The following is an 11,697-nucleotide window of genomic DNA, read 5'->3' on the forward strand; positions in this document are numbered from 1 at the left end:
CGGAGGACTCCGAACAGTTCCAGCAGGCGCCAGACCGCATAGGCATCTGGGAGGCGGCCGCGCGTCCCTTTCTTGCGCGGTCTTCTCTTCTTTTCCACCAAAAAGAGAACAGCGTCGGCACGAGAGCGCGGGCCGGTGCGGAGGGAGGGGCACGGCGTTCCCCTGCTGCGTGCAGTCTTCGGCAGGAGGGCGGCGAGAGTCGCGGCTCTCAGGCCTCGCGACCCTTGGCTGGGCCCGGGTCTCACGGTGCGGAGCAGGCAGGCTCACTCACAGGCCGACGCCACGGACGTGACGCTGGTGATCTTGGTCGAGTCGTCAGACCACGGCTGCAGGTTCTGCAGGGCGAAGAGCGAGGAGTTGTGCACGCAGAGCGGGTCGGCGGGCAGCGGCTGCGCCAGGCTCTTCTGGAAGGCCTCTTGCTGCAGCTGCAGGAGGATGCGGTTCGCCTGCTGCCTCTCGGCCTCACGCTCCTCCGCGGTCTGCCGCCTGCACCGGGGACAAGCCGTTACCGACGCTTCGGGCGCGCTCCCAGGAGACAGCCTGAACGAGCGGGCCTGCTCCCATTCGCGGCCCCCAATTTCCACTTGGGCCCCTTGAATGCATTCCCTTATCTTGAGGGTCCTGACTCCACAAAGACTGGAAGCCCCAAAATTAGATTGGGGGGTATCCTGGGGGAGCTGTGGGGAAATCCGCTAGGCCCAAGCAGCTGGGGCTCCCCGGCTCCAGGCAGGGCCCACACCCTCACCAGCCTGGAAGGCGCAGCCAGGGCTAGGATGGCATTTCGCCTCTCCCCAGACCCCAGGAAGACCAGGAGCCTTCCCAAGCCTGAGGGGCCTCACCCTCCTCACCAGTCCAGGGCAGAGGCAAGGGCCAGTGGATATGAGCTGCCCTGACAGACCTCTCTTCTCCCCCTTCCCTCTGCGAACCTCTCCCAGTCTTCTGACCTCCTGCGCCAAGCCCTGTGCCCTGCTGGGATTCCAGCCGGACCGGCCGGCTTCCTCCAAGGCGGTCCAGGGAGGCGATGACTCACTTATTCCATTTAATGCCTTCCCTCCACTCCGTCAACTGAGATCAAACGTCTGTCTCTAAGGTGGACAGACCTAATGGGAGTCCCCGGGGCCTCCAGAAGCAATTTGTAGGCGATCGATGAAGCTGCGCGAAGCCGGCGAGGGCCTCTCTCAGCGGCGGACGCCGGCCTCCTCGCCGCCCCTTCTAGCCTTTTCTCTCTGTGTCTTTCTGTCTCTCGTCTTCCCCTTCTTCCCCGCATTTCAAACTATGTCTCTTCCTTTAGACTTTGTGTCTTTTTTTCCTCTTGTTTTCTCTCACCCCACCCTCTTCCTTCTCTCAGAATTTCAGGGAATTTATTTGAAACGAAAATGAAGGTTTTAGTCAACTATGGCTTTCCTTTATTGTACATAAGACTTCTTCAGGCTGACTGTTTTTTCCTTTTCTCCCTGGGTGGGGTGTTTGTCTTTGCCGCCACCCCCGCCCTTGTGTATCAGTTTCTCTCTGTCTGCTATTCTCTATTTTTCTCTGTGTCCCGACCCCAAGGGCTTGCCTGACCCCCTCCCCTCCCCTAGGCTGCAGCCCCGGTGGGCCTTGGGAACGCAAGTACGTCCACCCCCCTCCCCCCCAGCCCTTGCTCCCTCCTTAGCTTTCCAGAGGTCTGGAGCAACGTCTCCCACCCCTTCCCCAGCAGCAGGAATGTGGGGGGAGCAGCAGACTCGCGGGGCAGTGGCTTCCTTTGTGGCCACGGCGGCAGATTCCTAGCCTTCATTCAGAAAAAGAAACTTCAATTCCTTCCTCCGGACCCAGGCCCTCCCGGCCAGGCGCCGGGGACTTCGCCCAGACTCTCTTGCTCTCCCCACTGAGGCCTGAGCTAGCAAGAAACTCCCGGCGGGTGTGGAACCGAGTATGCGGGCCAGATGTGCGGGAGGGTGCAGGGGTGCAAGAGGGTGCAACCGGAGAAAGCGCCTGTGTGGGGGGAAAAATGAGTGTAGTTGTGGGTGTGTGACATGAGAAGAGAAAATGTTTCTCTCTCTCTCACTCACACACATACACCCATCTGCTCCTGATTGATCCCCCTTTCAGTAGGACCCTCGAAAACCCCGCCGCAGCCGGCGCAGATTGATTTCCCCCTTCCCCGGTAGGGGAACCGCTGCGCCCAGGCGAGGCGTCTGAGGAGGAGTGAGTCAGTAGGGCCCAGGCCCACGGTATGGGGTCCCAGACGCTCTAGCGGGAGCCCCGGCTGGGGCGCAGAAACAGGGCGCCTGCCATCCTGCCTCCGGTCTCCGGGATAGACGAGGCATCTCTGTACACGTAAGTTTGCGCAAACAAAAAGTCCCTCAGGACGCACTGATCTCGGAAGCCTGGACTGCGTAGACTGCGCTCAAACCCGGACGTTTCCCCAAGCAGCGGCGGAGACCAGCCGCGTCTAAACCCGCACTGAGTGTGCGCCCCCGGGCCAGAAAGCCTGAAAGAAAATCAGCTGGGGCTCTCGGCCCCGTCCAGTCATCGGCCACGGTGGCTTTCCGCTCCCCGCGAGCCTAGCAGAGCAGCGCTCTCCTCCGAACCAGAGCCATAGGAAAGTGGCGAGCATGGGAGTATGAACGCCCCCAGAGAGGCCCGGAGCCGGAGACTGCGCCACCCACGGCCGCGCCCGCCCAGCGCGCTTACCTCCACTTTGTCCGCCGGTTCTGGAACCAGGTTTTGACTTGCGCGTCGGTCATTTTGAGCGCCTTGGCCAGGGCGGCGCGCTCGGCCGAGGCCAGGTACTTCTGGCGGTGGAAGCGCTTCTCGAGCTCGCAGATCTGCAGGCGCGTGAAGGACGTGCGCGGCTTCTTCTTCTTGGGGGGCGTCCGATTCTGATAGGGGTGACCTATACGGCGTGTTACAGTGAAGGGTGAGAGGGCCACTGGAGCGGGAGACAGACAGATGGCAGAGGCAAGCGGCAGAGCGTCAGGAGGCGTCCCAGGCCCGACACCCCGCGAGTCAGCGAGCGCAGCGGCTAGACCCCAGGAGAAGAGCTGTGGTCCTCCCGTCAGCCCTCAGCTCCAAGCCCGCGGCGTGAAATGGCCCTCGCCCGCCCGCCAGGCCGACGCCGCTGCGGCCACCACGGAGACCTCCCTAGCCCTGACCTCCCACGTGTCCATCACACACAGCCGCAGCCTCCTTGAGGGGCACGTCTGAGGCGAGCTAAAGGTCGCAGTTCCCCCCATAGCCTCGGGTCTCCAGCCTCAGAGAAGCTGCCCAACGGTAAGAGGCTATCCTTGGTCAAGGCCCTGAATGCTGGGTCCTGACCTGAGGCCTCCATCACACAGCAACATACACAGACACATCACATACAACAGGGGCAAATTATAGATCTATACACCTAGACAAGCTGACACCCAGACAAGCACAGGCACAAAGGCAGATGCATAAGGTGACAGCCATATACTCCCTCAGAACCTTCTTTAGGCCTAAAGCAAGATTACGGCAGGCTGTGGCTCCCCTAGGTAGGCTACGTGGAGTACCTTTTCGCCAGAGACCCAGGCCCAGTGGGTTCCAGGCTTGGGGGTGGGGAGGGTGTTCCATCAGAGTCTTTTAAGACCAGCTTGGCCTGGGTGGGGGGAGTGGGATGGGGCACTAGGCCCTGCCTCCCCAGGCCTGAGAGGACTTGGGTTGGGGCACTGGGGCCCCTTCTGGAGGCCCAGAGCGGAATGGCTCTTCTACCTCCCTCCACCCCACTTTGCCACAAACCCAGGGTCTGGGCCAAGGTTCCAAAGCTGGAACAGGGGCTTAGCCCAGGGTCTAGCTCTTAACTGCCTATTCCCCTTCCACCATTGGGCCCTGGAGCCCGAGCCCCATGGGAGCCCCACGTCGTGGTCGGTCGGCAGCCGCCTATGCCTCCTGCTTCCTCTGTCTAAGGCCCGGCCAGGAACTCAGGCTCAACTCGTGGCTGCCTCCCAGCGGGCTTGGTCCGGCGGGAGGATTGTAGTCTCGGATCCAGGGAACGCTAAGGGCGGCGGGAAGTGAGGCCGGGGAAAGGGGCCCGCGCAGGATCGAGAGCCGAGTGCCGTGAGCGGAAGAGGGAACGGAGGGAGCCGAGGCAAGCGGAGGAAGGCGCGGAGCAGGCAGCTGAGAGGGCGGCAGGCGGAAGCCGCCGAGTGCGTAATCGTCCCAGGAGTTCTTTCGGCTGCCGATCGATCACGGGCCTGGCCGGTGCATTATTAACGCCGGAGGAAACAAGGCTGGGCCCAGAGGGGAGGACGCCGAGCCGGGACAGAACGAAAATGAAGCGGGCGGCTCAGCCTCGCGCTGCCACTGACCCGGACGGAGCCTGCAGTCCAGGAAGAAGGGCCCGCCAGCTCTGTTGCTTTACTCCGGCTCGGAGCCTCTACCGGGTTCGGCAGCGCGACGGGCACTGGACCACGGAGCGTGAAGTGTGTGTGTGTGTGTGTGTGTGTGTGTGTGTGTGTGTGTGAACCTGTTTTCCTTGCGTCTGATTGTGGGGCTCGCCGCCTCGGCCAGAGAACGTCTGCCGGGACGCAAGAAACAGTTTGTTCACATCGCGCCCCTTTCTCCGAGATACCCGAGCCCCAAATGCCGGCGGAAGGTAGTAGCCCCGAAGCTACATTCCCCTTCCCTCCGCCTGACCGGGCCCAGGGACTCCGAGAGGGGATCAGGGAGAGCTTCTCAGAGCAGGGGTCCTGTGGGAGAGACGGAGAGGGGCCCAGGCTGGGAGAACTCTTCCAGCAAGTCGATTCCGCGAGCTTAGAGAGGTGGCGGGCGGCTGAACTTGGGGGAGGCACCAAGAGGAGCTGGGAGACCTGGCGCACAGAGCGGGCTGCGGGGAGCCACGGGGCAGGAGTGAGGGGGTAGAGGAGAGCCGGGACCGCGGCCAGGCGGGGCGCGCGCGGGCCGGACTCACCTGTGAACCTGTCCTTTGTGTATCTGCGGTTACTCTCCATCCAGGGAAAGGTGAGGCCGGTGAGGTTGTTGACGCCCGGCACGGCAGGCACGGAGGGCACGGTGGGCAAACCGGTAGCCAGAGGTTGAGGGTGGGCCACCGCTCCAGCTAGCGGCCTGTGCGCGGGCACTCGTATCACCCCCGCAGCGCTCAGCGCCCCCGCCCCGCCGCCGCCGCCGCCGCCGCCGCCGGCGGGACCGGGGCCGCCCGCCAAGGCCATGTTCACGTTGTAGGAGCCGGCCAGCGGGCCCATGCTGCAGGCGCCGCCGCCGCCGCCGCCCGCCGGGCCACCGGGGCCGCTCGGGCCTCCAGCGCCATAGGCCCCCGCGCCCCCGGCCCCCGCCCCGGCCGCGGGGCCCCCGCCGCCGTAAGGGTAAGCGCCTCCAACCAAACAGCCAAGGCCGTATTCTCCGTCCTGGAGGCGAGAGGAGGGCCCCATGCAGCTGCCCTGGTCCGGGCTGTTGAGGATCTGGTCGATGCCAAAGCTGATGGGCTCCGCGTGGCCCGGGTGGAGATGGTGCGGACCCAGGTGCTCCATGCTAGCCCCCGACCCCGGCCCTGCGGTGGGCTGGGGGGCTGGGCGGTGGCACTCGCTGTGCTTGGCTCGGGGGCAGCGCGCAGCGGCGCTGAGGCGCGGAGGCACTGAGGCGGCGGCGGCTCCTGGCTGCGCTGAGACTTGGAGGCTAAGTGCGCAGAGGGGCTAAAGTAGGGGGGAGGGGAAGGAGAGAGGGGGCGCCGTATTCTTCCCCTCTCCGGCTGCTCCTTCCCCTCTCCGGCTGCTCGCTAGCTGTTGACTCTGGGACATCAATCACCGGGCGAAAAACCACGGTGCGAGTGAGCCTCGCCGTTTCGGCCGGGTCTCTCCATTGGCTGTGCGCGGAGAGGAGCGGGGTGAATGACAGCGCGGGGGAGGGGCGGAGAACGGGAGAGGGAGGCCTGGAGCCGAGACAGATGTAGGAGCCCGAGACGGAGGGACTGAGACAGAGGCTCAGAGAAGTAGTTCAAGAAGAGAGAGAAGAGGCCAACCAGAGGCTTAAGAGGAGAAAGAAAAAGAATAGGAGGCCGGCATTCCCAGAGACCGATAGACAGATGGCCCCAAGGAGGTGGAGGTCAGAGTCCTCTTCCCAGCCTGGCAGGAGCCGCCCGCTTGCTTAGAATTGGGCCAAAGGGGCCAGCCCACCAGGCCTCTGGGGAAGGGGCATCCCAGCGCTACTGGAGAATCACCTCAAGGGCTCAGCTGGGAAGCACCTGTCAACCAGAGGGTTTACTCCAAACTTGCAGTCCGGCTTGTTAGAAAGTAGAAGACTGTCTACTCCCCGGGTACGGAGCCCAGGCCCCTGAGGCAGGAAGGTGAGTTCAGGCTTGTCTTTTAAAACACAGGCCTATGAACAACTGGCTATATGTTGTTGAAAAAGTCAGCAACAGCCCCAGCTCTGCCAGTTTAGAGAAACTGAGGGAGGGACGACTTCCTGAAAGACAGGCACAAGTCAAGGGAGTTGGCTTGGGGCCTGCTGTTGGGGTGTCCAGGCATCAAGACACCCCCTTTCCTTTTAAATAGACAGAAGCCTCAAGAAGCAGTTCTCACAGTATGTGAATGAATTCAATCAGATTGCTTTCATCTAGCAACTAGCCCAGGGCTGGCTATTCCAAGCAAGAAACCCTTGTATTATAATGAGGGGAAGGAGTTATTTTCTTACTTTTGGAATCTTGGAAGGGAGGCCTAGGGGCTTAAAACAGTGAGGGCTGGGTATGGTGGGACCAAGATCAGGGAAGTACATCTAGGACAAATTTAAGCCTTTTCAAAGTTTTGCCTGTGGCTGACTGGCTTAGAGCCCAGGAGAGAAGAAGGAAACTCCCTTTTTCTGCTTCCCCTCTTCTCCTCTCTACTAGAGAAAGATCTGCTCCCTCCCAGGAGCCAAGCCCTGGTAAGGGCACAAGTTGGATCACTTGGGATCTATTTCTGGTTTATTTCAGATTCAACAGGCCTTCAGGGAGGGACTGTCTCTATCAGACAAGATGCTAGCATGTGGAGGCTCACATTCTACTTAACACATCTCATTGCAATCTATTTGCTTTGGCCATGTCTGTTACTTTAACCTGAAGAGATCTCCTTGGAGGCAGGGAATGGCTTATTCGTCTCTGTTCCCCCCTGTGGAATACAACCCACAAAATATCCTCATCTTGGGTAAATAATGAATGAAAGAACCTCCTTATTCAACAAATATTTTATTGAGTGCCTACTGTGTGTCAGTCACTGTTCTTGGCACTGGGAAAACAGCGGTGAACAAAACAAAGTTCCTGTCCTCATGGAGTTTACATTCCACAGAATGGAATACAAGAAACAAAGAAGCAAATACAATAAGCCAGATGGTGGTAAGTGTTACGGAAAACACTATAAACTCTACTACACCAGCTCTTCAAGATGAGTATTATTCCCGTTTTCTGGATTCAAGGAAACCACATTTCAATGAGGCTAAGTGACTTGATCAAGATGGAGGAGCTGGATTCAACTTTCTTTTATGGGTTGGCCTGGAAGCCTGGCTGCTGGTTGGAGGCACACCTCTATGGGAAAACCCTTGCCTGGGCTCCAGGCAGGTGGACAAAGGCCCACTCACGACAAAGCCAGATATGAAGTTGGTGGTTGTTTGTAAACACTAAGCAGAAACATGAGCGAGAACTCTACTCCCTTGCCAGTTCTCTCCTCTCCATCCACCCAAACAGGAGGGTACTATACTTCTACACAGGACGTTCCAGAACATTTTTTGGAAGTTGTTTGAGCCTGAATGAGTCTCTTTCTTGCCTCTTATCTTGAGGGAACTAAAGCAGAGATAAACATAAATGTTTTACTGAGAAACTACTGTGTGCCAGGCACCACACCGATCTCATTTAAGACCCACAACAATCCTGTGAAATTAATAGAAACATCCTCATTTTTAAATAATTAAGAAAACAGAATGAATGTTCATAGCAGTATTATTCATAACGGCCAAAAAGTGGAAACAACTCAGATGTCCATCATCTGATGAATGGATAAATAAAATGTGGTATATCCATACAATGGAATGTTATTCAACCATAAAAAGGAATAAAAAGTAAATCCTGCTACAATACAGAAAATCCTAGAAAACATCATGTTAAGTGAAAGAAGCCAGGCACAAAAAGGCCACATGTTGTATGATTCCATTTATATGAACCATCCAGAATAGGTAAATGCAGAAGCAGAAAGTAGATTAGTGGTTGCCAGGAGCTGGGAGTGGGGTGGGCGGAGTGGGAATTGGCTGCAAAAGCATACAAAGGTTCTTTCTCTCTCTTTTTTTTAATTGGCGTAAAATTGCTTTACAATGTTGTGTTAGTTTCTGGTGTACAATGTACACCAGAACAATGAAGTGAATCAGCTATATGTATACCTATATCCTCTCCCTCTTGGACCTCCCTCCCACGCCCCCATCCCACCCATCTAGTTTGTCACAGAGCACCAAGCTGAGCTCTCTGTGCTATACAGCAGGTTCCCACTAGCTATCTATTTTACACATGGTAGTATATTTATGTCAAACCTGATCTCCCAGTTTGTCCCACCCTCCCCTTCCCCCCACGTCCACATGTCTGTTCTCTATGTCTACGTCTCTATTCCTTCCCTACAAATAGGTTCATCTGTACCATATTTCTGGATTCCACGTATATGCATTAATATATGATATTTGTTTTTCTCTTTCTGGCTTACTTCACTCTGTATGACAGACTCTAGGTCCATCCACATCTCTACAAATGACCCTTTTTATGGCTGAGTAATATTCCATTGTATATATGTACCACATCTTCTTTATCTATTCATCTATCATTGGACATTTAGCTTGTTTCCATGTCCTGGCTATTGTAAATAGTGCTGCAATGAATATTGGGGTACATGTGTCCTTTTGAATTCTGGTTTTCTCAGGGCATATGCCCAGTAGTGGGATTGCTGGGTCATATGGTAGTTCTAGCTTTAGTTTTTTAAGGAACCTCCATAGTGGCTGTATCAATTTACATTCCCACCAACAGTGCAAAAGGGTTCCCTTTTCTCCACACCTTCTCCAGCATTTACTGTTTGTAGATCTTTTTGTAGTTATGTAAATATTCTAGAATTAGATAGTGGTGATGGTTGCACAACTTTGTAAATATACTAAAAAACCACTGAATTGTATGATTTAAAGGGCTGAATATTATGGTACATGAATTATATCTCATTTTTTATTTTAATTTTTAAATTTTTTTCAAGTTCTTTTTTAAAATAAATTTATTTATTTACTTATTGGCTGCATTGGGTCTTCATTGCTGTGCACAGATTTTTTCTAGTTGCAGCAAGCAGGGGCTACTCTTCGCTGCGGTGCGCGGGTTTCTCATTGAGGCGGCTTCTCTTGTTGCGGATCATGGGCTCTAGGCATGCAGGCTCAGTAGCTGTGGTGCATGGGCTTAGTTGCTTCGCGGCACGTGGGATCTTCCCAGACCAGGGCTCAAACCTGTGTCCCCTGAATTGGCAGGCGGATTCTTAACCACTGCACCACCAGGGAAGTCTATTTTTAAAAAAAAAAAAAAAAAGGAAACAAAAACTAACACTTGGTGAGATGAACAAACTTTCCAGAAATCCCACAGACAGAAGAGGACTTTTTGGGAACCCCCAAATCTGAACTATTTTCTCTGTATAAGGCTGAAAATGATGGGGAGGGGTGCTTCAGCTTCCTTTGATGCTGGGTCCCAGTTGCCTTGCTCCTGTTAGTCAAGAAGTCATATTTGAGTCTAACCACAGTTCTGCCTGCTGCAATTAAAACCCTGTCTTTTGGGCTTCCCTGGTGGCACAGTGGTTGAGAGTCCGCCTGCTGATGCAGGGGACACGGGTTCGTACCCTGGTCCGGGAAGATCCCACATGCCATGGAGCAGCTGGGCCCATGAGCCATGGCTGCTGAGCCTGTGCGTCCGGAGCCTGTGCTCCGCAATGGGAGAGGCCACAACAGTGAGAGGCCCGTGTACCACAAAAAACAAACAAACAAAAAAAACCCTGTCTTTCTAGGTAACCCTCAGAACAACTTCTCTTTGCCACTCTCTGGCTCATGCTGGAAACCCCGTGAGTGTTCCTCACACTTTTCTTCCTCCTTTCTTCTTCCTCCAGATGGACCTTTCCAGACCCTATGAATTTCCAACCCTGCCTGTTCCAACCCTTTGGGCGTCTGCCTCACTCACCTCCTCAGGTCTGGCACCAGTTGTCCAGAGTACCTGGGAGGAGACCTCGCCCTTGCTGGCCCAGCCTAGGGTGGCAGAGGTCACAGCCGCCTAGTGGCCCACTAAGACTGTCAGGGTGCTCTTCTCATCAAAACCCAACAACCCAGGGATGTCCTAACTTTCCCCTGCCCTCACAGCTGCCCGCCTGCCTGATGTTTGCAGTGCTTCCCACTCACCTCTCTTGCTTATGAGTCAACTTTTATCCCAATCTAGTTCTGAGGTGCTGGCCTCCCCACAGCTAGAGTTTTTGAGTCCACTCTAACCTCAGCCTTTGTTTCCCGCTGGGATAGCTGCTGAGGGGCCAGGGTTACTCTCTCAGTCCCATCTCTGCCTAGGAAGATGAGACAAAAGGGTGAGGATTCACTGGGCTCTGCCCCCTCACCTCCCCGGAAGCAGTGTTACCTGAGCACAGTGCTGCAGGTTGGGAAGTTTTCTGAAATGGGGGAGGAGACTCACACAGAGCTTATAGTCAGTGCAGCTTCGGTGGAGGTGTTTCCACAGCGCTTTTTCATGCTTTGCAGAGTAGCCCTGTTAGGAAAGAGGTGGGGCGGGAAAGAAAGCAGGACCCACAAAGCACAAGTGATGTCCTAGGCACCTTCAGTCACAGGAATTATCTCATTTCATCTTCCAATAATCCTGTGATGTGGCTTTTGTTATCACCATTTTACAGATGAGAAAACTGACTCACGGAAACCCGGAAACGGACAGAGACTGGCTCAAATGCTGCTTTTCCGACTCCACTCATTACAAGCTGCTTCCTCAACACCAAACTTGGCAGTTGTGGTTCTTGCCTTGCAGGAGTATCCTGTGCACATCTAGGTGAGTTTGAGCCCTGAGGCCACCTGGTAACACCATCCCAACCCCAGCGCCATCCCAGCCCCCTCCCCTTGCCTGCAGGATAAAGAAGTACCTCCAATTAAAAGGGGAGCAGCTGGGGCTGAGGCTGGGGCAGGGGGAAGAGAAAAGGGAGGGCTCAGCCACAGGGGGAGGCCTCTTTGGATCCCACCCGGCTCCCTCTCCGCTCTGGGAGAGACCCCTGGGCCAGGGGTTGTCCTTTAGCTTAGGGGTGTTTGTGTAACTTAATTACTTTTTGTTTGTGGGACTGTGCCTCCATGAGGGGAAAGCTGCATGTGAAAGTGCATGACAGTGAGGGTAGCTATGCAGACATACCGGGCATGTCTTTGAGGACTGATTTTGTTAATTTACCCAACAAGTATGTATTAAGTGTCTATGATGTATCAGTGTTAGACTGTTGGGATAGTACTGTGTTAGGCTATTGGGATATAACTGCAAGCAAAACACATGTCAGTAAGGGTGCTGGGAGAGAGGAAGGGAGTCTCGGTCATTTTTACAAACTGGATTTGTCTGCGTAAGGACGTATGTCAGTGAGAATGCAAGTGAATGTGTGTTTTCCGTAACAGGATAAGAGTGTGTTTCTGTAACTGTTCCTCTGTAATGGGCACATACTCTACGGCGAGAGTATCCTTCAGCTA

General features: G+C 55.5%; 1 protein-coding gene across 1 annotated transcript; it reads right to left on the minus strand.

Annotated features, from left to right (window-relative positions):
* Positions 1-263: 263 nt before the first annotated feature.
* Positions 264-5,489, minus strand: TLX1 (T cell leukemia homeobox 1; the record flags this gene model as incomplete). Its single annotated transcript, XM_082854313.1, has 3 exons — positions 264-486; positions 2,677-2,878; positions 4,913-5,489. 3 exons carry the CDS (start codon positions 5,487-5,489, stop codon positions 264-266), a joined length of 1,002 nt encoding a protein of 333 aa, XP_082710439.1.
* Between the last annotated feature and the right edge of the window lie 6,208 nt (positions 5,490-11,697).

The sequence above is a fragment of the Leucopleurus acutus genome (assembly GCF_964270905.1).
Source record: "Leucopleurus acutus genome assembly, chromosome: 14".
NCBI lineage: Eukaryota > Metazoa > Chordata > Mammalia > Artiodactyla > Delphinidae > Leucopleurus > Leucopleurus acutus.